General features: G+C 40.9%; 1 protein-coding gene across 17 annotated transcripts in view; it reads left to right on the top strand.

The window, feature by feature from the left end:
• The window catches only part of LOC128694998 (constitutive coactivator of PPAR-gamma-like protein 1 homolog), a 224,507-nt gene that overhangs the window by 47,847 nt on the left and 149,497 nt on the right, over positions 1-27,163 (top strand). For 12 of the 17 annotated variants that reach the window (XR_008407941.1, XR_008407942.2, XR_008407943.1 and 9 more), the window contains 2 exons: positions 9,831-9,904; positions 10,479-10,980. Coding sequence is in view for 13 of the 17 variants with exons in the window: in XM_053785385.1 (XP_053641360.1) it covers positions 9,831-9,904; positions 10,479-10,980 (576 nt within the window). In the remaining 4 variants the exon portion in view is untranslated. The remainder of the gene's footprint in view (positions 1-9,830; positions 9,905-10,478; positions 10,981-27,163) is intronic. The other 5 variants (XM_053785388.1, XM_053785390.1, XM_053785396.1 and 2 more) reach the window with 3 other exon arrangements.

The following is a 27,163-nucleotide window of genomic DNA, read 5'->3' on the forward strand; positions in this document are numbered from 1 at the left end:
GGCAGGTGAGATTGCTGACCTAGAAAATGTAAAGAGAACCTTCACGGCGCGCATAACTGAGATAAAACGCCTCAATTACTGGGAATGCTTGAAGTTCCTAAACCTGTACTCCCTAGAATGCAGGTGGGAGAGATACATGATTATATACACTTGGAAAATCCTAGAGGGATTGGTACCAAACTTGCACATGAAAATCACTCCGTACGAAATCAAAAGATTTGGCAGATGATGCAACATTCCCCCAATGAAAAGCAGGGCTGCCACTTGCACGTTAAGAGACAACACAATAAGTGTTAGGGGCCCCAAGACTGTTCAACTGCCTTTCAGCATACATAAGGAGGATTACCAATAGACTCCTGGCTGTCTTTAAGCAGGCACTGGACAAACGCCTAAAATCAGTACATGTACTTGACCAGCTGGGCTGGAGTTCGTATGTTGGATTGCGTGCGGCCAGCAGTAACAGCCTGGTTGATCAGGCCCTGATCTTCCTTGAGGCCTGGTCACAGACCAGGCTGCGGGGGTGTTGAACCCTTGAACACTCTCCAGGTAACTCCAGGCAAGACAGTGTGAATGATGGTGAAAGCGTTTCTTTTTCGGGTCACCCTGCCTCAGTGGGAGACAGCCAGTGTGTTAAAAAAAAAAAAATTATGGTATTAGTGCTAGGAATTTTTCATTGTTGCTAAGGGAAAGACTAATTAGCTGACTTGTAAAAGGCTTTACCAAGTTTTAGAAAATTGCAGAGGATCTTATTGATTGGCAGTTATAAAAGCAAGATTATTAATTTGGATATAAAATTTTTCTTCTGGTAGTGAAATATTTCACTTTTATTTTGGCAAACAAATAATACATTCATAAATATGAATAATTATATAACTGTTGTTTGATGCTCATTTTTTTGCCTTCATTGTAAAGTTAGATTATGAGAGTTTTCATATTTATCCAAACTTGTGTTTGGATGACTGGGTGGTCATATCTGGATAGGAGAGCTGTTTAGTGTGCCTTGGAATTTGGTTAATAATATTCTTGATAATCAGATGTCCACTGTACATTTTTTTTTTCATCAAACCGTCCATATTCCACTGAGGCAGGGTGACCCAAAAAGAAAAATGAAAGCTTCTCTTTTTTTAAACTTAGTAATGTATGCAGGAGAAGGGGTTACTTGCAGCTTACTCTCGGCATTTTATTCGCCTCATGACATGCATGGCTTATGGAGGAAGAATTTTGTTCCACTGCCCGATGGACATATGCGCAGTTAATTTAGTAGTTCCTTCCATTTAATGCTGATGTTATTTATTTACTTAACATTACTTCTTTCTTTCAACACACAGGCCATATCCCACCGAGGTGGGGTGGCCCAAAAGGAAAAATGAAAGTTTCTTCTTTTACATTTAGTAATATATACGGGAGAAGGGGTTAGTAGCCCCTTGCTCCCAGCATTTTAGTTGCCTCTTTCGACATGCATGGCTTACAGAGGAAGAATTCTGTTTCACTTCCCCATGAACTTGTATATATATACAGTAGGGCCTCGCTTTACGGCATTTTGCCTTATGGCGTTCCGCTAATATGGCGATTTCAAATTATGACCAAAATTTGTTATTCGGTGAGCGGTCTTTCAAATACGGCATGCCCCACCCGGTGAGCACAACTCTAATATGTCTGGAAATTTTTCAAAATTTCAAGTGTTTTAAAGTTATTTCATATTTTATATTTTTTTTTTTTTTTTTTTTTTTTTTCAACAAGTCGGCCGTCTCCCACCGAGGCAGGGTGACCCAAAAAAGAAAGAAAATCCCCAAAAAGAAAATACTTTCATCATCATTCAACACTTTCACCACACTCGCACATTATCACTGTTTTTGCAGAGGTGCTCAGAATACAACAGTCTAGAAGCATAAACATATAAAGATACACAACATATCCCTCCAAACTGCCAATATCCCAAACCCCTCCTTTAAAGTGCAGGCATTGTACTTCCCATTTCCAGGGCTCAAGTCCGACTATATGAAAATAACCGGTTTCCCTGAATCCCTTCACTAAATATTACCCTGCTCACACTCCAACAGATCGTCAGGTCCCAAGTACCATTCGTCTCCATTCACTCCTATCTAACACGCTCACGCACGCTTGCTGGAAGTCCAAGCCCCTTACCCACAAAACCTCCTTTACCCCCTCTCTCCAACCCTTTCGAGGACGACCCCTACCCCGCCTTCCTTCCCCTATAGATTTATATGCTTTCCATGTCATTCTACTGTGATCCATTCTCTCTAAATGACCAAACCACCTCAACAACCCCTCTTCTGCCCTCTGACTAATACTTTTATTAAACTCCACACCTTCTCCTAATTTCCACACTCCGAATTTTCTGCATAATATTTACACCACACATTGCCCTTAAACAGGACATCTCCGCTGCCTCCAACCGTCTCCTCGCTGCTGCATTTACCACCCAAGCTTCACACCCATATAAGAGTGTTGGTACTACTATACTTTCATACATTCCCTTCTTTGCCTCCATAGATAACGTTTTTTGACTCCACATATACCTCAACGCACCACTCACCTTTTTTCCCTCATCAATTCTATGATTAACCTCATCCTTCATAAATCCATCCGCCGACACGTCAACTCCCAAGTATCTGAAAACATTCACTTCTTCCATACTCCTCCTCCCCAATTTGATATCCAATTTTTCTTTATCTAAATCATTTGACACCCTCATCACCTTACTCTTTTCTATGTTCACTTTCAACTTTCTACCTTTACACACATTCCCAAACTCATCCACTAACCTTTGCAATTTTTCTTTAGAATCTCCCATAAGCACAGTATCATCAGCAAAAAGTAACTGTGTCAATTCCCATTTTGAATTTGATTCCCCATAATTTAATCCCACCCCTCTCCCAAACACCCTAGCATTTACTTCCTTTACAACCCCATCTATAAATATATTAAACAACCATGGTGACATTACACATCCCTGTCTAAGACCTACTTTTACCGGGAAGTAGTCTCCCTCTCTTCTACACACCCTAACCTGAGCCTCACTATCCTCATAAAAACTCTTTACAGCATTTAATAACTTACCACCTATTCCATATACTTGCAACATCTGCCACATTGCTCCTCTATCCACTCTATCATATGCCTTTTCTAAATCCATAAATGCAATAAAAACTTCCCTATCTTTATCTAAATACTGTTCACATATATGCTTCAATGTAAACACCTGATCTACACATCCCCTACCCACTCTAAAACCTCCTTGCTCATCCGCAATCCTACATTCTGTCTTACCTCTAATTCTTTCAATTATATTATATTATATTATTCTTTCAATTCTTTCTTCTTCCAACACACCGGCCGTATCCCACCGAGGCGGGGTGGCCCAAAAGGAAAAACGAAAGTTTCTCCTTTTACATTTAGTAATATATACAGGAGAAGAGGTTACTAGCCCCTTGCTCCCGGCATTTTAGTTGCCTCTTACAACACGCATGGCTTACGGAGGAAGAATTCTGTTCCACTTCCCCATGGAGATAAGAGGAAATAAACAAGAATAAGAACTAGAAAGAAAATAGAAGAAAACCCAGAGGGGTGTGTATATATGTGCTTGTACATGTATGTGTAGTGTGACCTAAGTGTAAGTAGAAGTAGCAAGACGTACCTGAAATCTTGCATGTTCATGAGACAGAAAAAAGGACACCAGCAATCCTACCATCATGTAAAACAATTACAGGCTTTCGTTTTACACTCACTTGGCAGGACGGTAGTACCTCCCTGGGCGGTTGCTGTCTACCAACCTACTACCTAGGATTCTTTCAATTATTATTTTATATGTACTCTGATAATTATACTTATGTGTACCTGCACCTAAATATACAGTGGACCCCCGCATACCGATTTTAATCCGTGCAAGAGGGGTCATTGTTATGCGAAATAATCGGTATGCGAATGAATTTTCCCCATAAGAAATAATGGAAATCAAATTAATCCGTGCAAGACACCCAAAAGTATGAAAAAAAAATTTTTTTTACCACATGAAATGTTAATTTTAATACACACAAACTGAAAAAGGCATGCACACTTACATGACACTTACTTTTATTGAAGATCTGGTGATGATTGATGGGATGGGAGGAGGGGAGAGAGAGTGTTAGTGTTTAGAAGGAGAATCCCCTTCCATTAAGACTTGAGGTGTCAAGTCCTTTTCTGGGGTTACTTCCCTTCTTCTTTTAATGCCACTAGGACCAGCTTCAGAGTCACTGGACTTCTTTCGCACAACATATCTGTCCATAGTGGCCTGTACCTCTCGTTCCTTTATGACTTCCCTAAAGTGTTTCACAACATTGTCAGTGTAATAATCACCAGCACGGCTTGCAATAGCTGTGTGAGGGTGATACTCATCCATAAAGGTTTGCACTTTCAGCCACATTGCACAGATTTCCTTAATCTTTGTAGTAGGCAACTTCTTCAATTTCTCTCTCCCCTCCTCTGAACCAGTTTTCTCAGGTCTGGCCTCTTGCTCTTGAAGTTGATCTATCAGCTCATCAGTGGTTAGTTCTTCATTGTCCTCCTCCACCAACTCTTCCACATCCTCCCCACTAACCTCCAACCCTAAGGACTTTCCCAATGCCACAATGGATTCCTCAACTGGCATAATCCTCTCAGGGTTAGCCTCAAACCCTTCAAAATCCCTTTTGTCTACACATTCTGGCCACAGTTTCTTCCAAGCAGAGTTCAAGGTCTTCTTAGTCACTCCCTCCCAAGCCTTACCTATAAGGTTTACACAATTGAGGATATTAAAGTGCTCTCTCCAAAACTCTCTTAGAGTCAATTGAGTTTCTGAGGTCACTACAAAGCACCTTTCAAACAGAGCTTTTGTGTACAGTTTCTTGAAGTTTGCAATAACCTGCTGGTCCATGGGCTGCAGGAGAGGAGTGGTATTAGGAGGCAAAAACTTCACCTTAATGAATTTCATGTCCCCATAAAGTCGCTCTGCCACGTCTGTAGGATGACCAGGGGCATTGTCTAACACCAGGAGGCACTTAAGTTCTAATTTCTTTTCAGTTAGGTAATCTTTCACATTGGGGGCAAATGCATGGTGTAACCAGTCATAGAAAAAGTCCCTAGTGACCCATGCCTTACTGTTTGCCCTCCACAGCACACAAATTCTCCTTGAGGACATTCTTTTGCCTGAACGGTCTGGGAGTTTCAGAGTGATACACTAATAAAGGCTTAACTTTGCAATCACCAGTAGCATTGGAACACATCAACAAAGTAAGCCTGTCTTTCATAGGCTTATGTCCTGGGAGTGCCTTTTCCTCCTGAGTAATGTAGGTCCTGCTTGGCATTTTCTTCCAAAACAGGCCTGTTTCATCACAATTAAACACTTGTTCAGGTTTCAGTCCTTCAGTCTCTATGTACTTCTTGAATTCCTGCACATATTTTTCAGCCGCTTTGTGGTCCGAACTGGCAGCCTCACCATGCCTTATCACACTATGTATGCCACTACGCTTCTTAAATCTCTCAAACCAACCTTTGCTGGCCTTAAATTCACTCACATCAGCACTAGTTGCAGGCATTTTTTTAATTAAATCCTCATGCAACTTCCTAGCCTTTTCGCTTATGATCGCTTGAGAGACACTATCTCCTGCTAGCTGTTTTTCATTTATCCACACCAATAAGAGTCTCTCAACATCTTCCATCACTTGCGATCTTTGTTTCGAAAACACAGTTAAACCTTTGGCAAGAACAGCTTCCTTGATTGCCTTTCTGGTGCCCACAATAGTAGCGATGGTTGATTGGGGTTTCTTGTACAGCTTGACTAGGTCGGCGATACGCACTCCACTTTCATACTTATCAATGATCTCTTTCTTCATTTCTATTGGAATTCTCACCCTTATTGGTGTAGGGTTGGCACTAGAAGCTTTATTGGGGCCCATGGTCACTTATTTTCCAGAAACAGCACCGAAAACACTGTAATAATACGGAATATTCCGATTGTATGCTTGGATGTTACCGCGGAGGCTGGCTGGTAAACAATGGCACGGGCGGCACATGTGAGGCTGGCTGAGGGCGCACATTGGACGCGTCTCGGACGAAAATCGGTGAGCGGGTTTTTAAGCGGTATGCAAGGCAAAATTTTTGCGATTAAAGCAAGTGGTATGCGGATTAATCGTTATGTGGTGCCATCGGTATGCGGGGGTCCACTGTACTTACACACTGTGCTGGCATGCAGGCACACATTAAAACCACTAAGACTCTCTACTCGACGCCATGTAATCTCTGGGGGCACATTAAGTGTCGTATATTACGTTAATATAGACATTTCCATTAATCCACCCATGATATTTTTTTCAAAATTATATAATAAAAATGCTAGGTAACATATAAACATGATACATACACTCACAATATAAAAATTGACATAACATGAGATTTGTTTACCAAGTGTTTGGTAGGAGAGTCAAAGAATTACGTTTTCTCTAGTCGTACACCAGTAACTTAACTAGAAATTTATTCCTTTCGTATGCCTTCACACTGTCTATAGCTATTCATGACCCTTGTGGGTTTAGCGCTTCATTTTTATTATGATTATAACAATAATAACTTGTAACAATAATAATAACTTGTAATAATAATTTAATAATTGTAATGATAATTTGTAATAATAATAATAATTTGTCAAAGCTTCATTCCTTCTAAAAATTACTTGAGAGTGGAAGTGTTGGTCTTTATTTATTCTACTGTATCAACATGGAGACAACTTGTACACAATGTACAGTGTTTGTTTTATGGTATAATACAAACTTATGAACAAACACCAGATGTGTTCGCCTAGTTTACATTTCGTGTGGGTGGGGTGGGGCAGGGAGGGCTGCCCTGGCTGACTGCCATACTTCGCAAACCTGACTTCTTACAAATAAAACTCACCTCTCACCCTACATTAAAACTACAGATATTTTAAGGTAATTAATGAATGTACTGTATGTGTATTTTATCACTCATGGGCGCTTTAATTATTTTTATTATTTTTTTTTATTATCACACTGGCCGATTCCCACCAAGGCAGGGTGGCCCGAAAAAGAAAAACTTTCACCATCATTCACTCCATCACTGTCTTGCCAGAAGGGTGCTTTACACTACAGTTTTTAAACTGCAACATTAACACCCCTCCTTCAGAGTGCAGGCACTGTACTTCCCATCTCCAGGACTCAAGTCCGGCCTGCCGGTTTCCCTGAACCACTTCATAAATGTTACTTTGCTCACACTCCAACAGCACGTCAAGTATTAAAAACCATTCGTCTCCATTCACTCCTATCAAACACGCTCACGCACGCCTGCTGGAAGTCCAAGCCCCTCTCACACAAAACCTCCTTTACCCCCTCCCTCCAACCTTTCCTAGGCCGACCCCTACCCCGCCTTCCTTCTACTACAGACTGATACACTCTTGAAGTCATTCTGTATCGCTCCATTCTCTCTACATGTCCGAACCACCTCAACAACCCTTCCTCAGCCTTCTGGACAATAGTTTTGGTAATCCCGCACCTCCTCCTAACTTCCAAACTACGAATTCTCTGCATTATATTCACACCACACATTGCCCTCAGACATGACATCTCCACTGCCTCCAGCCTTCTCCTTGCTGCAACATTCATCACCCATGCTTCACACCCATATAAGAGTGTTGGTAAAACTATACTCTCATACATTCCCCTCTTTGCCTCCAAGGACAAAGTTCTTTGTCTCCACATACTCCTAAGTGCACCACTCACCCTTTTCCTCTCATCAATTCTATGATTCACCTCATCCTTCATAGACCCATCCGCTGACATGTTCACTCACAAATATCTGAATACATTCACCTCCTCCATACTCTCTCCCTCCAATCTGATATCCAATCTTTCATCACCTAATCTTTGTTATCCTCGTAACCTTACTCTTTCCTGTATTCACTTTTAATTTTCTTCTTTTGCACACCCTACCAAATTCATCCACCAATCTCTGCAACTTCTCTTCAGAATCTCCCAAGAGCACAGTGTCATCAGCAAAGAGCAACTGTGACAACTCCCACTTTATGTGTGATTCCTTATCTTTTAACTCCACGCCTCTTGTCAAGACGCTCGCATTTACTTCTCTTACAACCCCATCTATAAATATATTAAACAACCACGGTGACATCACACATCCCTGTCTAAGGCCTACTTTTACTGGGAAATAATTTCCCTCTTTCCTATGTACTCTAACTTGAGCCTCACTATCCTCGTAAAAACTCTTCACTGCTTTCAGTAACCTACCTCCTACACCATACACCTGCAACATCTGCCACATTGCCCCCCTATCCACCCTGTCATACGCCTTTTCCAAATCCATAAATGCCACAAAGACCTCTTTAGCCTTATCTAAATACTGTTCACTTATATGTTTCACTGTAAACACCTGGTCCACACACCCCCTACCTTTCCTAAAGCCGCCTTGTTCATCTGCTATCCTATTCTCAGTCTTACTTTTAATTCTTTCAATAATAACTCTACCATACACTTTACCAGGTATACTCAACAGACTTATCCCCCTATAATTTTTGCACTCTCTTTTGTCCCCTTTGCCTTTATACAAAGGAACTATGCATGCTCTCTGCCAATCCCTAGGTACCTTACCCTCTTCCATACATTTATTAAATAATTGCACCAACCACTCCAAAACTATATCCCCACCTGCTTTTAACATTTCTATCTTTATCCCATCAATCCCGGCTGCCTTACCCCCTTTCATTTTACCTACTGCCTCACAAACTTCCCCCACACTCACAACTGGCTCTTCCTCACTCCTACAAGATGTTATTCCTCCTCGCCCTATACACGAAATCACAGCTTCCCTATCTTCATCAACATTTAACAATTCCTCAAAATATTCCCTCCATCTTCCCAATACCTATAACTCTCCATTTAATAACTCTCCTCTCCTATTTTTAACTGACAAATCCATTTGTTCTCTAGGCTTCCTTAACTTGTTAATCTCACTCCAAAACTTTTTCTTATTTTCAACAAAATTTGTTGATAACATCTCACCCACTCTCTCATTTGCTCTCTTTTTACATTGCTTCACCACTCTCTTAACCTCTCTCTTTTTCTCCATACACTCTTCCCTCCTTGCATCACTTCTACTTTGTAAAAACTTCTCATATGCTAACTTTTTCTCCCTTACTACTCTCTTTACATCATCATTCCATCAATCGCTCCTCTTCCCTCCCGCACCCACTTTCCTGTAACCACAAACTTCTGCTGAACACTCTAACACTACATTTTTAAACCTACCCCATACCTCTTCGACCCCATTGCCTATGCTCTCATTAGCCCATCTAACCTCCAATAGCTGTTTATATCTTTCCCTAACTGCCTCCTCTTTTAGTTTAATTATATGTCGTAGTATATCACATGTGGGTGGGGTGGGGTGGGCTGACCTGGCTAGCTACCATATCTCCCAGACCTGACTTCCTACTAATAAAACTCGCATTTCACCCTACATTAAGACTACAAATATTTTAAGGTAAGTAATGGTTGTACTGTGTGTGTATTATACTTTTTATTGTTTTTTAATGCCTAGTTCTATTGTTAACTTTATATTGTTAGTGTAAACTTATTATCTAGCATTTATATGAATTTATAAGTGGAAAAAATGGCATTCTGCTTTCTGGCAGTAGCCTCGAACTTAACCTGCCGTATAAGTGGGGCTCTACTGTAGTTAATTTGGCTGTTCCTTCCATTTAATGGTGATGTTATTTATTTACTTAACATTACTTATTTCCTCTTATTTTTTTTCTTTTTTTTTTTTTCCAGGGAGAAGAGATGGGGGTCAGAGACATCCACCTCACCCACATTCAATCCATAGACAAGAAATATATGAGCCAAAGGTAACATCATTTATGATTTTGATTCTAAAACTATATTTTATTAACAGTCATTAGAACATTTAAGGACTCTTGTATTATTACTATAATAATAAGTATTTTCTCAGAAAAAAGTATGGCAAAGTGTTGCAGGTTTCATTAAGCTCTCATACCTCCCCAATAAAAAGCTCATAATTTGTCAATTCTGTCCATCAGTGTCTCGAATTATTTATTATTGGCAGCAGACTGTAGTTAAAATAATAGTGAACCTTAGTTTTATGTATAGATCTTTGTTTTTCATATTTCTAGCAACTAAATTTTCTCATATGTAGATAAAATATGCATGCATGGGTTTATAGACAATATATAGCATCATTTGGCTAGGGGTGTTTTCAGGTATGGAATGTGATTTTAAATATAAAATCTAAATGTAGCAACTGAAATAGATCATGAAATTAGCTCTTCATTTTTTTTTTAAACATGAGCCAAATATTATATGTTGGCTGACATAATTGAGTGTGTAGTGATTTGTTATATAGAATGAAAGCTGTGTGTGAGATGGGTTGGGTGTGTTGTGATAACAGGTGGTGTCCCACAGCATTCTGAAGGCCCATGTAAACTTGACATCTCACCAAAGGGTGGAGGGTTGCTGGGCCTTCCTGTCCCAGGCTTGGCTGTTGTCCCTGAGAAGGAGAATGGGGACAATGGTAATGGAAGTAGCAGCAGAGGGTACAACTTGGTGGCACCTCCTCAAATAGTGATTGAGGTGACTGGACCTGGGAGCCCTCAGAGCAGCAGTCGAGGGGGCAGTGGTAGTGGCTCGCTCTCTCCTGATGCTGCTCAACTGGAACAAGCACTTGAGTCACGTCTTGGTGGTTTCACCATAATAGTAACTGGGGAACATGATGAACCACAGCAGCTCCATGAGTGTGGAGAAAATGGGGAGAGGGACATGGAAGAAAATGGAAGAAAAGGGGGGGAAAGTGTGACGATAATTGCTGAAGGAATTAAGGAAGAGGAAGAGGAGGAAGAACGTAAAGGGGACCTGACTGTGCAGCAAGCTGACCTAGATGATCACGACCACGACTCAGGTATATTATGTTAGTATCACAACTACACTGTAGCTCTGGCATTTGCATTATTCATAGTGTTTCACTGCTAATTTTAAAAATAGCTCTGACATTTGCATTATTCATAGCATTTCATTGCTAATTTTTTAAAATATAGTATTGAAAATTTAATGCATGTATTATCTCCAGTGCATATGCTGTCTTGATCATTTGAAATGAAATTTATGCAAGAATTGCAATGATATAAGCTTTTTTTTTGTGTATATAGTATTGATTTAATGCCTTGTAAAAGAAGCATTGTCTATGCATTCCTGTGTCTACTTTTATGTTTGAGTGGTTGTGTGTCTTATTTCTATCTTACCTACTCACCTATGTTACTAGCCTGCCTGTCTCCCTACTTACTGTCTTTTCTTTCATAAAAGGCATGATTAAAAAAGTTTACAATTCACTCCATGTCTGTGGTCAGGAATGGCTGTTCCGTATCTTAGTTGTGGAGTCGAGGTTTGACATTAGGTGGTGTAGTGAGCACCTAAACATGAACGTATACTCAAAGTTGCAGTCCATCTGTTGTCTCAGTCCTCCTGTGTTTTAACCTCTTAACTGTGGGATATTCTAAAATTAAAATTCCTATGTATGTGTATATGGGGGCAAGATTTTGAAAAATAGAAATTTATTGTATTACAGATGGAAAGAATGCATTTCTGTGAATTGATAGGATTAAAATGAGTGGAATACGATAAAAATCGTAAGATTAAATAGGGCTGAGTTGAAAAAATTATCACTCGTCAGTGACAGCAATGTAAATGTGCCAGCAGAACTTAAGTTTTATAATTTATTGATGCCAAATTAGGAGTGTTTTTCAATTTTATACTGTATTTGTTTAACACTATGTACACTACTTTCACATGATTTTAGATGTTTTTCAAGGTGTATTATATTGTACTCCAAACATAGAGAAATGCATCGCCTGATATTGCTCCACATACAATATGCAGAATGAATTTGAACAAATAATGTTTTTTCTCTTGCTGCTTTGATCTTCTAATACAAGGAATACCTATGATATTACAGTTGTTTCAGGGCATAATACTTCTCATAATATGGAGAGATATATTGAGTTATATTTTTATATTATTAACACATTGGCTGTTTACCATCAAGGAGAGTGACTCGAAAAAGAAGAAACACTTTCATCATTTACTCCATCAATGTCTTGCCATAGGTGTGCATACACTACTGTTAAAAAAACTGCAGCATCAACACCCTTCAGAGCTCAGGCACTGTACTTCCCACCTCCAGGGCTCAAGTCCAGCTTGCTGGTTTCCCTGAATCCCTTCATAAATGTTACTTTGCTCAGACTCCAACAGCATGTCAGTCATAAAAAACATTTGTCTCCACTTGCTCCTATCTAACATGTTCATGCACACTTGCTGGAAGTCCAGGCCTCTCGCACACAGAACCTCCTTTACCCCCTCCCTCCAACCTTTCCTATGCCGACCTCTACCCTGCCTTCCATTATAGATTTATACGCTCTCGAAGTCATTGTACAGTGGTACCTTGAGTTTCGAACAGCTCCCAACTCGAACAATTATGTAAGTGTATTTTTGTAAGTGCTTTTGTAAGTGTATATTTTGGGGTCTGAAATGGACTAATCTGATTTACATTATTCCTTATGGGAACAAATTCGTTTGGTAACGGCACTCAAACAGGTTTCTGGAACAATTTATGGCCAAAACTCGAGGTCCCACTGTATTTCATTCCATCCTCTCTAAATGTCTGAACTACCTCAGCCTTCTGGATAATACTTTTAGTAACCCTGCACCTCCTCCTAATTTCCAAACTATGGATTCCCTACACTATATTCACACTGCACATTGCCCTCAGGCACAACATCTCCACTGCCTCCAGCCTTCTTGTTGCAACATTCACCACCCATGGTTCACACCCATATAAGAGCATTGGTATAACTACTCTCATACATTCCCCTTTTTGCTTACATGCATAGATAACATATTTTGTTTCCACTGACTCCTCAGTGCACCACTCACCTTCCCCCCCTCCCTCATCAATTCTATAATTCACCTCAATATTCATAGACCCATTTGCTGACAAGTCCGCTCCCAAATATCTGAATATATTCACTTTCTCCATACTTCCTCCCTCCAGTCTGATATTCATCATTTTTTTTTTTTTTTTTAAACATGTCAGCCATCTCCCACTGAGGCTAGGTGATCCCAAAAAAGAAACTTTCACTATCATTCAACACTTTCATTGTCATTCATACATAATCACTGTCTTTGCAGAGGTGCCCAAATATGAGAATTTAGATGTCACTCCAAACAGCCGATATCCCAAACCTCCCAAGTGCAGACATTGTACTTCCCACTTCCAGGGCTTTGAGTCCTGGAAGTGGTTTCCCTGAATCTCCTCACAAAATAATACCCTTCTTACACTCAACAGCTCATCAGGTCCCACAAACCACTCGTCTCCATTCGCTCCTATCTAATATGCTCACACATGCCTGCTGCATGTCCAGGCCCCTTGCACATAAAACCTCTTTTACCCCCTCCCTCCATCCTTTCCTAGGATGACCCCTACCCCTCCTCCCCTCCACTACAGATTTATACACCCTCCAAGTCATCCTATTTTACGCCATCCTCTCTAAACTACTAAACCACCTCAACCTCTCCTCAGCCTTCTGAATATTACTTTTAGTAACTCCATACCCACTAATTTTCACACTATAAATTCTCTGCATAATATTTATGCCATATATTGCCCTTAGACATGACATCTCCAGCCTCTTCCTTGCTGCAGCATTCACATCCCATGCTTGACACCCATATAACAATGTTTGTGCCACTATACTCTTATACATTCCCTTCTATGCCTCCATGGATAAAATTCTTTGTATGTAATGTGTGCATAAAATATCAAACTTAAAAATCTAATAGTTCATTTACTATTTATTTACAATTTCTATCTTTCTAGTCAATGGTATAAAGTTTGGAATTTTTATGAAATTTATTAGATAATTTACATAATATAGATGGGATTTGAAGGAAATAAGACAATAGAAGAAGAAAAACTTTATAAAACTGGGTTGCTTAAATGTGCGTGGATGTAGTGCGGATGACAAGAAACAGATGATTGCTGATGTTATGAATGAAAAGAAGTTGGATGTCCTGGCCCTAAGCGAAACAAAGCTGAAGGGGGTAGGAGAGTTTCAGTGGGGGGAAATAAATGGGATTAAATCTGGAGTATCTGAGAGAGTTAGAGCAAAGGAAGGGGTAGCAGTAATGTTAAATGATCAGTTATGGAAGGAGAAAAGAGAATATGAATGTGTAAATTCAAGAATTATGTGGATTAAAGTAAAGGTTGGATGCGAGAAGTGGGTCATAATAAGCGTGTATGCACCTGGAGAAGAGAGGAATGCAGAGGAGAGAGAGAGATTTTGGGAGATGTTAAGTGAATGTATAGGAGCCTTTGAACCAAGTGAGAGAGTAATTGTGGTAGGGGACTTGAATGCTAAAGTAGGAGAAACTTTTAGAGAGGGTGTGGTAGGTAAGTTTGGGGTGCCAGGTGTAAATGATAATGGGAGCCCTTTGATTGAACTTTGTATAGAAAGGGGTTTAGTTATAGGTAATACATATTTTAAGAAAAAGAGGATAAATAAGTATACACGATATGATGTAGGGCGAAATGACAGTAGTTTGTTGGATTATGTATTGGTAGATAAAAGACTGTTGAGTAGACTTCAGGATGTACATGTTTATAGAGGGGCCACAGATATATCAGATCACTTTCTAGTTGTAGCTATACTGAGAGTAAAAGGTAGATGGGATACAAGGAGAATAGAAGCATCAGGGAAGAGAGAGGTGAAGGTTTATAAACTAAAAGAGGAGGCAGTTAGGGTAAGATATAAACAGCTATTGGAGGATAGATGGGCTAATGAGAGCATAGGCAATGGGGTCGAAGAGGTATGGGGTAGGTTTAAAAATGTAGTGTTAGAGTGTTCAGCAGAAGTTTGTGGTTACAGGAAAGTGGGTGCAGGAGGGAAGAGGAGCGATTGGTGGAATGATGATGTAAAGAGAGTAGTAAGGGAGAAAAAGTTAGCATATGAGAAGTTTTTACAAAGTAGAAGTGATGCAAGGAGGGAAGAGTATATGGAGAAAAAGAGAGAAGTTAAGAGAGTGGTGAAGCAATGTAAAAAGAGAGCAAATGAGAGAGTGGGTGAGATGTTATCAACAAATTTTGTTGAAAATAAGAAAAAGTTTTGGAGTGAGATTAACAAGTTAAGAAAGCCTAGAGAACAAATGGATTTGTCAGTTAAAAATAGGAGAGGAGAGTTATTAAATGGAGAGTTAGAGGTATTGGGAAGATGGAAGGAATATTTTGAGGAATTGTTAAATGTTGATGAAGATAGGGAAGCTGTGATTTCGTGTATAGGGCAAGGAGGAATAACATCTTGTAGGAGTGAGGAAGAGCCAGTTGTGAGTGTGGGGGAAGTTCGTGAGGCAGTAGGTAAAATGAAAGGGGGTAAGGCAGCCGGGATTGATGGGATAAAGATAGAAATGTTAAAAGCAGGTGGGGATATAGTTTTGGAGTGGTTGGTGCAATTATTTAATAAATGTATGGAAGAGGGTAAGGTACCTAGGGATTGGCAGAGAGCATGCATAGTTCCTTTGTATAAAGGCAAAGGGGATAAAAGAGAGTGCAAAAATTATAGGGGGATAAGTCTGTTGAGTGTACCTGGTAAAGTGTATGGTAGAGTTATAATTGAAAGAATTAAGAGTAAGACGGAGAATAGGATAGCAGATGAACAAGGAGGCTTTAGGAAAGGTAGGGGGTGTGTGGACCAGGTGTTTACAGTGAAACATATAAGTGAACAGTATTTAGATAAGGCTAAAGAGGTCTTTGTGGCATTTATGGATTTGGAAAAGGCGTATGACAGGGTGGATAGGGGGGCAATGTGGCAGATGTTGCAAGTGTATGGTGTAGGAGGTAGGTTACTGAAAGCAGTGAAGAGTTTTTACGAGGATAGTGAGGCTCAAGTTAGAGTATGTAGGAAAGAGGGAAATTTTTTCCCAGTAAAAGTAGGCCTTAGACAAGGATGTGTGATGTCACCGTGGTTGTTTAATATATTTATAGATGGGGTTGTAAGAGAAGTAAATGCGAGGGTTTTGGCAAGAGGCGTGGAGTTAAAAGATAAAGAATCACACACAAAGTGGGAGTTGTCACAGCTGCTCTTTGCTGATGACACTGTGCTCTTGGGAGATTCTGAAGAGAAGTTGCAGAGATTGGTGGATGAATTTGGTAGGGTGTGCAAAAGAAGAAAATTAAAGGTGAATACAGGAAAGAGTAAGGTTATGAGGATAACAAAAAGATTAGGTGATGAAAGATTGAATATCAGATTGGAGGGAGAGAGTATGGAGGAGGTGAACGTATTCAGATATTTGGGAGTGGACGTGTCAGCGGATGGGTCTATGAAAGATGAGGTGAATCATAGAATTGATGAGGGAAAAAGAGTGAGTGGTGCACTTAGGAGTCTGTGGAAACAAAGAACTTTGTCCTTGGAGGCAAAGAGGGGAATGTATGAGAGTATAGTTTTACCAACGCTCTTATATGGGTGTGAAGCGTGGGTGATGAATGTTGCAGCGAGGAGAAGGCTGGAGGCAGTGGAGATGTCATGTCTGAGGGCAATGTGTGGTGTGAATATAATGCAGAGAATTCGTAGTTTGGAAGTTAGGAGGAGGTGCGGGATTACCAAAACTGTTGTCCAGAGGGCTGAGGAAGGGTTGTTGAGGTGGTTCGGACATGTAGAGAGAATGGAGCGAAACAGAATGACTTCAAGAGTGTATCAGTCTGTAGTGGAAGGAAGGCGGGGTAGGGGTCGGCCTAGGAAGGGTTGGAGGGAGGGGGTAAAGGAGGTTTTGTGTGCGAGGGGCTTGGACTTCCAGCAGGCATGCGTGAGCGTGTTTGATAGGAGTGAATGGAGACAAATGGTTTTTAATACTTGACGTGCTGTTGGAGTGTGAGCAAAGTAACATTTATGAAGGGATTCAGGGAAACCGGCAGGCCGGACTTGAGTCCTGGAGATGGGAAGTACAGTGCCTGCACTCTGAAGGAGGGGTGTTAATGTTGCAGTTTAAAAACTGTAGTGTAAAGCACCCTTCTGGCAAGACAGTGATGGAGTGAATGATGGTGAAAGTTTTTCTTTTTCGGGCCACCCTGCCTTGGTGGGAATCGGCCGGTGTGATAATAAATAAAAAAAAAAAGACAATAGACATAAAACTAAATGGTGTTTTAGTGGGTTTCAGGGAAGGGTAGAGTAGTTAATAAGTTGTTGGGATACGAAGATATTACAACTAAAAGGAGAGTTGAGTTCAGTAGAAGCATTTACAGTTGAGTGTGTGACAGAAAATGAAGGCAAAAGCATCACTTGATGAATTCGGTCATTGTGCACATGGAATGTTGACTTAACATTGTAAAGCCAGATTGCTTGGCTTTGTATAATATAAAGCTGTGCTGAACCAACAGCATTTTCTAAGATTGAAATCTCTCACTGAAAGTGGTTGTTGTATAAAGCAGGTGTCCCATATACTGTATAGGTTCAAAATGCAGTGAAAGATCTATTACAGGCACGTAGGCATGTTGATAGTTTGTTGTGCTGGAGAGAGAAATTGTTTTTCCAAAAATTTTGCTAAATATTCTTAACCTTTATACTGTATTTATTAGAAAGTTGAGGCTTGTGATTTTTTAATGGTTTTCTGATGACCTCCATATTTTTTTTTCATATCCATGACAAAAATATAATTTATAATACAATACTTCAAAATTGGCAGTGTACACCTGTTGTGCCTCTGGCAAGACAGTGATAGTGTGAACGATGGTGAAAGTCTTTCATTTTTGGGTCACCCTACCTCAGTGGGAGACGGCCAGCATGTTCAAAAAAAATGTGGAAAAAATTAGTCTTTGGACATACAGTATGTCGATTTGAAAAGCGTCTGTATGCAATATTGTCTAGAATATTGTTGTAGATATAAATTGTTGGTTACTTGCAATGTCCACTAATATGGTTCATTTAGGATTCTTGTATAACTTTTTTGTGTGCGCGTCATTATTGGCTTTAGTCATTATTTTATTTAACGATTGAGATACTGGACAACTGTTTTGGAACCAAGTGTTCAAAGATTTTCAAGCTTAGTCACATGTGAGTGATGCATTAATGAAAATATGTTTACTGTTTAATATATCCGAGTATGATATGTATGTATGATATACGTTGATGGGTAGGCTCCAGGATGTGCACATTTATAGAGGGGCAACTGATATATCGGATCATTATCTAGTTGTAGCTACAGTTAGAGTAAGAGGTAGATGGGACAAGAGGAAAATGGCAACAACAAGTAAGAGGGAGGTGAAAGTGTATAAACTAAGGGAGGAGGAAGTTCGGGTGAGATATAAGCAACTATTGGCAGAAAGGTGGGCTGGTGCAAGTATGAGTAGTGGGGGAAGGTTGAAAAGGGTTGGAATAGTTTTAAAAATGCAGTATTAGAATGTGGGGCAGAAGTTTGTGGTTATAGGAGGGTAGGTGCAGGAGGGAAGAGGAGTGATTGGTGGAATAATGAAGTAAAGGGTGTGATAAAAGAGAAAAAGGTAGCTTATGAGAGGGTTTTACAAAGCAGAAGTGTTTATAAGAAGAGTAGAGTATATGGAAAGTAAAAGAAATGTGAAGAGAGTGGTGAGAGAGTGCAAAAGGAGAGCGGATGATAGTGGGAGAAGCACTGTCAAGAAATTTTAATGAAAATAAAAAAAATTTGGAATGAGTTAAACAAGTTAAGAAAGCCTAGGGAACGAATGGATTTGTCAGTTAAAAACAGAGTAGGGGAGTTAGTAGATGGGGAGGAGGAGGTATTGGGTAGATGGTGAGAATATTTTGAGGAACTTTTAAATGTTGATGAAGAAAGGGAGGCGGTAATTTCATGCACCGGCCAGGAGGTATACCATCTTTTAGGAGTGAAGAAGAGCAGGATGTGAGTGTGGGGGAGGTGCGTGAGGCATTACGTAGAATGAAAGTGGGTAAAGCAGCTGGAACTGACGGGATCATGACAGAAATGTTAAAAGTAGGGGGGGGGGATATAGTGTTACAATGGTTGGTATTGTTGTTTAGTAAATGTATGAAAGAGGGGAAGGTACCTAGGGATTGGCAGAGAGCATGTATAATCCCTTTATATAAAGGGAAGGGGGACAAAAAAGATTGTAAAAATTATAGAGGAATAAGTTTATTGAGTATACCAGGAAAAGTGTACGATAGGGTTATCATTGAAAGAATTAGAGGTAAGACAGAATGTAGAATTGTGGATGAGCAAGGTGGTTTTAGAGTGGGTAGGGGATGTGTAGATCAAGTGTTTACATTGAAGCATATATGTGAACAGTATTTAGATAAAGGTAGGGAAATTTTTATTGCATTTTTGGATTTAGAAAAGGCATATGATAGTGGATGGGGAGCAATATGGCAGATGTTGCAAGTACAGTGGACCCTCGCCTAACGAACGCATCGCATAACGTTAAATCCGCCTAGCGATACATTTTAACGCAAAATTTTTGCCTCGGCTAACACTAAAAAACTCGCTCAATGCGATTCGTTCGAGACGCGTCCACGTGCGGCCTGAGCCTGCCTCACTTGTTCAGTGGGTGCCAGTGTTTACAAGCCAGCCACCGCGGTCGCTTCCAAGCATACAATCGGAACATTTCACATTATCACAGCCTTTTTAGTGATTGCACCTGCAAAATAAGTCACCATGTGCCCCAAGAAAGCTTTTTCCTTTTTCCTGTAGAAAAAGGGTGAGAATTACTATGGATATGAAGAAAGAGATCATTGCTAAGTATGAAAGTGGAGTGCGTGTCTCTGAGCTGGCCAGGTTGTACACAAAACCCCAATCAACCATCGCTACTATTGTGGCCAAGAAAATGGCAATCAAGGAAGCTGTTCTTGCCAAAGGTGCAACTTTGTTTTCGAAACAGAGATCGCAAGTGATAGAAGATGTTGAGAGACTGTTATTGGTGTGGATAAATGAAAAACAGATAGCAGGAGATAGCATCTCTCAAGCGATCATATGTGAAAAGGCTAGGAAGTTGCATAACGATTTAATTAGAAAAATGCCTGCAACTAGTGGTGATGTGAGTGAATTAAGGCCAGCAAAGGTTGGTTTGAGAGATTTAAGAATCGTAGTGGCATACATAGTGTGATAAGGCATGGTGAGGCTGCCAGTTCGGACCACAAAGCGGCTGAAAAATATGTGCAGGAATTCAAGGAGTACATAGACAGTGAAGGACTGAAACCTGAACAAGTGTTTAATTGTGACGAAACAGTCCTGTTTTGGAAGAAAATGCCAAGCAGGACCTACATTACTCAGGAGGAAAAGGCACTTCCAGGACATAAGCCTATGAAAGACAGGCTTACTCTGTTGATGTGTGCCAATGCTAGTGGTGATTGCAAAGTGAAGCCTTTATTGGTGTATCACTCTGAAACTCCCAGTGTGTTCAGGAAAAACAATGTCCTCAAGGCTAATTTGTGTGTGCTGTGGAGGGCAAACAGTAAGGCATGGGTCACTAGGGACTTTTTCTATGACTGGTTACACCATGCATTTGCCCCCACTGTGAAAAATTACCTAATTGAAAAGAAATTAGACCTTGAGTGCCTCCTGGTATTAGACAATGCTCCTGGTCATCCTTCAGACGTGGCAGAGCGACTTTCTGCGGAAATGAGCTTCATTAAGGTCAAGTTTTTGCCTCCTAATACCACTCCTCTCCTGCAGCCCATGGACCAGCAGGTCATTTCCAACTACAAGAAACTGTACACAAAAGCTCTGTTTGAAAGGTGCTTTGTAGTGACCTCAGAAACTCAATTGACTCTAAGAGAGTTTTGGAGAGATCACTTTAGCATCCTCAATTGTGTAAACATTATAGGTAAGGCTTGGGAGGAAGTGACTAAGAGGACCTTGAACTCTGCTTGGAAGAAACTGTGGCCAGAATGTGTAGACAAAATGGATTTTGAAGGGTTTGAGGCTAACCCTGGGAATCCTATGCCAGTTGAGGAATCCATTGTGGCATTGGGGAAGTCCTTGGGGTTGGAGGTTAGTGGGGAGGATGTGGAAGAGTTGGTGGAGGAGGACAATGAAGAACTAACCACTGATGAGCTGCTAGATCATCTTCAACAGCAAGAGGCCACACCTGAGGAAACTGCTTCGGAGGAGGGGATAGAGAAATTGAAGAAGTTGCCTACTTCAAAGATTAAGGAAATGTGTGCAATGTGGCTTAAAGTGCAAACCTTTTTTGATGAAAATCACCCTCACACAGCTATTGCAAGCCGTGCTGGTGACTATTACACTGACAATGTTGTGAAACACTTTAGGAATGTCATAAAGGAACGGGAGGTACAGGCCTCTATAGACAGATATGTTGTGTGACAGAGGTCCAGTGACTCAGGCTGGTCCTAGTGGCATTAAAAGAAGGGAAATAACCCCGGAAAAGGACTTGCCACCTCATGTCCTAATGGAAGGGATTCCCCTTCTAAACATTAACACCATCCACAGTCTCCCCTCCTCCCATCCCATCAATCATCACCAGATCTTCAATAAAGGTAATTGTCATGTAACTGCGCATGTCTTCTTCAGTTTGTGTGTATTAAAATTAATATTTCATGTGGTAAAAATCTTTTTTTGTTCATACTTTGGGGGTGTCAGGAACGGACTAATTTGATTTCCATTATTTATTATGGGGAAAATTAATTTGCCTAACGATAATTTTGCCAAACGTTGAGCTCTCAGGAACGGATTAATAGCGTTAGGTGAGGGTCCACTGTATATGGAATAGGTGGTAAGTTACTAAATACTGTAAAGAGTTTTTATGAGGATAGTGAGGCTCAGGTTAGGGTGTGCAGAAGAGAGGAAGACTACATCCTGGTAAAAATAGGTCTTAGATAGGGATATGTAATGTCACCATGGTTGTTTAATATATTTATAGATGGGGTTGTCCTAGGTAGTAGGTTCGTAGACAGCAACCACCCAGGGAGGTACTACCGTCCTGCCAAGTGAGTGTAAAACGAAAGCCTGTAATTGTTTTATATGATGGTAGGATTGCTGGTGTCTTCTGTCTGTCTCAAACATGCAAGATTTCAGGTATGTCTTGCTACTTCTACTTACACTTAGGTCACACTACACATACATATACAAGCATATATATACACACACCCATCTGGGTTTTCTTCTATTTTCTTTCTAGTTCTTGTTCTTGTTTATTTCCTCTTATCTCCATGGGGAAGTGGAACAGAATTCTTCGTCCGTAAGCCATGCGTGTTGTAAGAGGCAACTAAAATACTGGTGGCAAGGGGCTAGTAACCCCTTCTCCTGTATATATTACTAAATTTGAAAGGAGAAACTTTTGTTTTTCCTTTTGGGCCACCCCCGGAACTCTCTCCAGGTAATCCAGGTAAACCCCACCTTGGTGGGATATGGCTGGTACGTTGAAAGAAAAAGAAGAAGATGGGGTTGTAAAAGAAGTAAATGCTAGGGTGTTCGGGAGAGGGATGGGATTAAATTATGGGGACAAAAATGGGAAGTGACAGTTACTTCTTGCTGATGATACTGTGCTTATGGGAGATTCTAAAGAAAAATTGCGAAGGTTAGTGGATGTGTAGATGTGTAAAGGTAGAAAGTTGAAAGTGAACATAGAAAAGAGTAAGATGATGTGGATATCAGATGATTTAGATAAAGAAAAATTGGATATCAAATTGGGGAGTAGTAGTATGGAAGAAGTGAATGTTTTCAGATATTTGGGAGCTGACTTGTCAGCGAATGGATTTATAAAGGATGAGGTTAATCATAGAATTGATGAAGGAAAAAGGTGAGTGGTGCATTGAGGTATATGTGGAGACAAAGAAGGGAATGTATGAAAGTATAGTAGTACCAACACTTATATGGGTATGCAGCTTGGGTTGTAAATGCTGCAGTGAGGAGGCGGTTGGAGGCAGTGGAGATGTCCTGTGTAAGGGCAATGTGTGGTGTAAATATTACGCAGAAAATTCGGAGTGTGGAAATTAGGAGAAAGTGTGGAGTTAATAAAAGTATTAGTCAGAGGGCTGAAGAGAGGGTAGTTGAGGTGGTTTGCTCATTTAGAGAGAATGGATCAAAGAAGAACGACATGGAGAGCATATAAATCTGTATGGGAAGGAAGGCGGTGTAGGGGTCGTCCTCGAAAAGGTTGGAGGGAGGGGGTAAAGGAGGTTTTGTGGGCGAGGGGCTTGGACTTCAGCAAGCGTGCCTGAGTGTGTTAGGTAGGAGTGAATGGAGACAAATGGTATTTGGGACTTTACGAGCTGTTGGAGTGTGAGCAGGGTAATACATGTATTTAGTGAAGGGATTTAGGGAAACGGGTTATTTTACATAACCGGACTTGAGTACTGGAAATGGGAAGTACAATGCCTGCACTTTAAAGGAGGGGTTTGGGATATTGGCAGTTTGGAGGGATATGTTGTGTATCTTTATACATACACTTCTAAACTGTTGTATTCTGGGCACCTCTGCAAAAACAGTGATTATGTGTGAGTGAGGTGAAAGTGTTGAATGATGATGAAAATATTTTCTTTCTGGGGATTTTCTTTCTTTTTGGGTCACCCTGCCTCGGTGGGAGACGGCCGACTTGTTTAAAAAAAAAAGTTATACATGTTTTCTGTTTTTTTTTTTTTTTTTTGAACAAGTTGGCTGTCTCCCACCAAGGCAGGGTGACCCAATGAGAATGAAAATCCCCAAAAAGAAAATACAGTGGACCCCCGCCTTACGATATTAATCCGTTCCTGAGAGCTCATCGTGAGCCGAAATTATCGTAAGGTGATTTAATTTTCCCCATGAGAAATAATGGAAATCAAATTAATCCGTGCAAGACATCCAAAAATCTGAAAAAAAAAAAAAATTTACCACATGAAATATTAATTTTTATACACACAAACTTTAGAAGACATGCACAATTAATACTATACTAAGAATAGAATACATGACACTTACCTTTATTGAAGATCTGGTGATGCTTGATGGATGGGAGGAGGTGAGAGTGTGGAAGTTGTTATTGTTTAGAAGGGGAATCCTCTTCCATTGGGATTTGAGGTATCAAGTCTCTTTCCGGGGTTACTTCCCTTCTTCTTTTAATTCCACTAGGACCAGCTTGAGTCACTGCACCTCTGTCGCACAACAAATCTGTCTATAAAGCTCTGTACCTCCCGTTCCTCTAAGATTTGCCTAAAATGGGCCACAACATTGTCATTGTAATAGTCACCAGCACGGCTTGCAATAGCTGTGCTAGGGTGATTTTCATCCATAAAGGTTTGCAGTTCAACCCACTTTGCACACATTTCCTTAATCTTTAAAGTAGGCACAATGGATTCCACAACTGGCATAGGCTTCTCAGGGTTAGCCCTAAACCCTGCAAAATCTTTCTTAATTTCCATACTAATTCTCGCCCTTTTTACCACCGGGTTGGCACTAGAAGCTTTTGTAGATGAATGGTTCAGAGAACCGACATGTTGATAAATTAGACACATGTGCAACTCTTGGGTATCATTCTACTCCTGTTCTTCAAGATTCTCCTTTGTATGGACTGATGAAGCCACTGCATGGCGAAACGTTTCCTCAATAAAGATATCCAAGAGTTGCACATGTGTCTAATTTATCAACATGTCAGTTCTCTGAACCATTCATCTACAAACCTGTCAGACACTGCAACTTCTTGGGATCTTAATACTTGGGAATTCTTCGCTTGCCTAATTCTTGGGCACGACCTACTTCCACATTGAACAAGTGTGGCACCGCCTATGACTGCTGCACCTCTCCTACCAACGGTTTATAGGCTCCTTCTCCGCACGTATGCCGTATTCTATTCAAGATTGATGGACTGACCACATCGACTCAAGGTTGAGGGACTGATTACCTCATTCTACTCCTGTTCTTCAAGATTCTCCTTTGTATGGACTGATGAAGCCACTGTGTGGCAAAACGATTCCTCAATAAAGATACCCAAGAGTTGCACATGTGTCTAATTTATCAACTAGAAGCTTTATTGGGGCCCATGGTGACTTTGCAGTTACAAGCAAAAAAAAAAAAAACTGGGATAAGGTGAAATGTACCGAATGTATGCGTGGATGCGACTGCACTGGCTGGCTTGTAAACACTGGCGCTGAGGCCACACGTGGGATGCATGCTGGACGAATCGCGTGAGGCGAGTTTTTTAGCGTGAATCAAGGCAAAATTTTTGCATTCAAATGTATCGTATGACGGATTTAACGTAACGCGCTGCCATCGTAAGGCAAGGGTCCACTGTACTTTTATCATCATTCAACACTTTCACTTCACTCACACTTAATCACTGTTTTTGAAGAGGTGCTCAGAATACAGCAGTTTAGAAGTATATACGTATATACACAACATATCCCTCCAGACTGCCAATATCCCAAATCCCTCCTTTAACGTGCAGGCATTGTACTTCCCATTTCCAGAACTCAAGTCTAGTTATATAAAATAACCGGTTTCCCTGAATCCCTGAATGTGTGTAACACACACACACACACACACACACACACACACACACACACACCACGATTGAAATACTCGGAAGAGTACAAGAGGGTGTTCCTAGACAGAGACAGAACAAAATCAGAACGACAGCAGCTGAGGGAGAGGACAAAAAAACGAAAGGAGCTAGGAAAAGAGACAAGGAGGGAATCAGCAGAGGTCAGTCAGAGCAGGACAGAACAGCAAGGGCAAGCACACACACAACTACTCTCAGAACCATACAACCTATCACACCATCCCAACACACACTACAATCCATACCCACAGCCTCCACCCAACATCGAGCTATAGAATCCCACAGTATGCCACCAGGTCTCCCACCCCCACAGGCCCCCCAAACCACAGTGTTGGAAAGGAAACTGAAGGTATGGTACACAAACGCTGATGGAATAACAAATAAGTGGGAGGAGTGGCACGAAAGAGTCAAAGAAGCATCACCGGACATCATAGGGGACACTACAAGAGAGAGGGGAGGGGATGAACCACAAGGCTGGACTTATTTCACCTTCGTAGGCAAAAATATCAGACATCAATAAAGACCCCAAAACCAGTCCCGGGGGTTTTTTTAAGCTTAAAAGGGGGGGCTACAAGGGAGGGAGAAGAGGGGCCCAGGACAAAATGGGGCCAAAAACTACAAAAAAGGGGGACTACACGGGAATGGGGGGAAACCCACCTGAACGGGTTCAGGGGGATGAGAACTGGCGGGGCCCAAATTTAATGAAAAGATGGAATATGGCAACAAAAAAAGGGAGGCTGAGGAGGGGGTTTTGTCCCCAAGGGTAACAGGGGGTTGAAAAAGAGGAGGGTTTTCCAAAGGGTTTCCTTAAAAGGGGGAAAAAACCAAGGGTGCTGGGGAATGGGGAAAATAAAAGGGGAAAAGGGGACCCAGGAGAAAAAGGAAACAGTCGGGGCCAAAACAATATGCACAGATAAGAAGGGGGGCCCCCAAAAGACAATAGGGAAATAAAGAAAAAAACCCAAACCTGACCAAACTTTTTACAGCCAAAAAAGGGGGAAAAAACAGCCAAGGACCAGGTAATTGAAGGGAAAGGGGGGAAGGGGGAGAGACAACGGGAAATGACGGGAAAAATTGAAGAACCCCAACAAGAGATTCAAAAGAATTTCACAGAGGAGACAGAAGGACTCCAGAAAGACGGAGGGGGGCACCCCACCGGCTGGAAAAGTGCACAAAACCCGAGGAAGGGTGAAGAGGTTTGGGGGGCCAGATACCCCAAAGGTGGGCCAGATAACATCCCCCCAGGGGGATTGGGGAGGGAGGAGGCCCCGGGCAAAAATTCCCCCCTTAAAAAAAAACAAAAAATTAAATAAAATTAAATTAAAAAAAGGGGAAAGATTGCCTGAGGTTAAAGACGGGCAAATGAACCCAATTTTAAAAAAAGGAGACAAGGAAGTTTTAAAATCAGACCAGTTTTTATTTGACATGTATAGTATGAAAAATAAAGGGGAAGATTATCAGGAGAAGAGGGGGGAACCCCTAGAAAGGAATGATCTAAACAAATGAAGCATGGTTTCAGGACGGGGAAACCTTTTGTCACAAAAACCCACTGGAGTTCCCCCGAATGGTGACA

This window comes from Cherax quadricarinatus, chromosome 35 (genome assembly GCF_038502225.1).
Source record: "Cherax quadricarinatus isolate ZL_2023a chromosome 35, ASM3850222v1, whole genome shotgun sequence".
In the NCBI taxonomy this organism is placed as follows: domain Eukaryota; kingdom Metazoa; phylum Arthropoda; class Malacostraca; order Decapoda; family Parastacidae; genus Cherax; species Cherax quadricarinatus.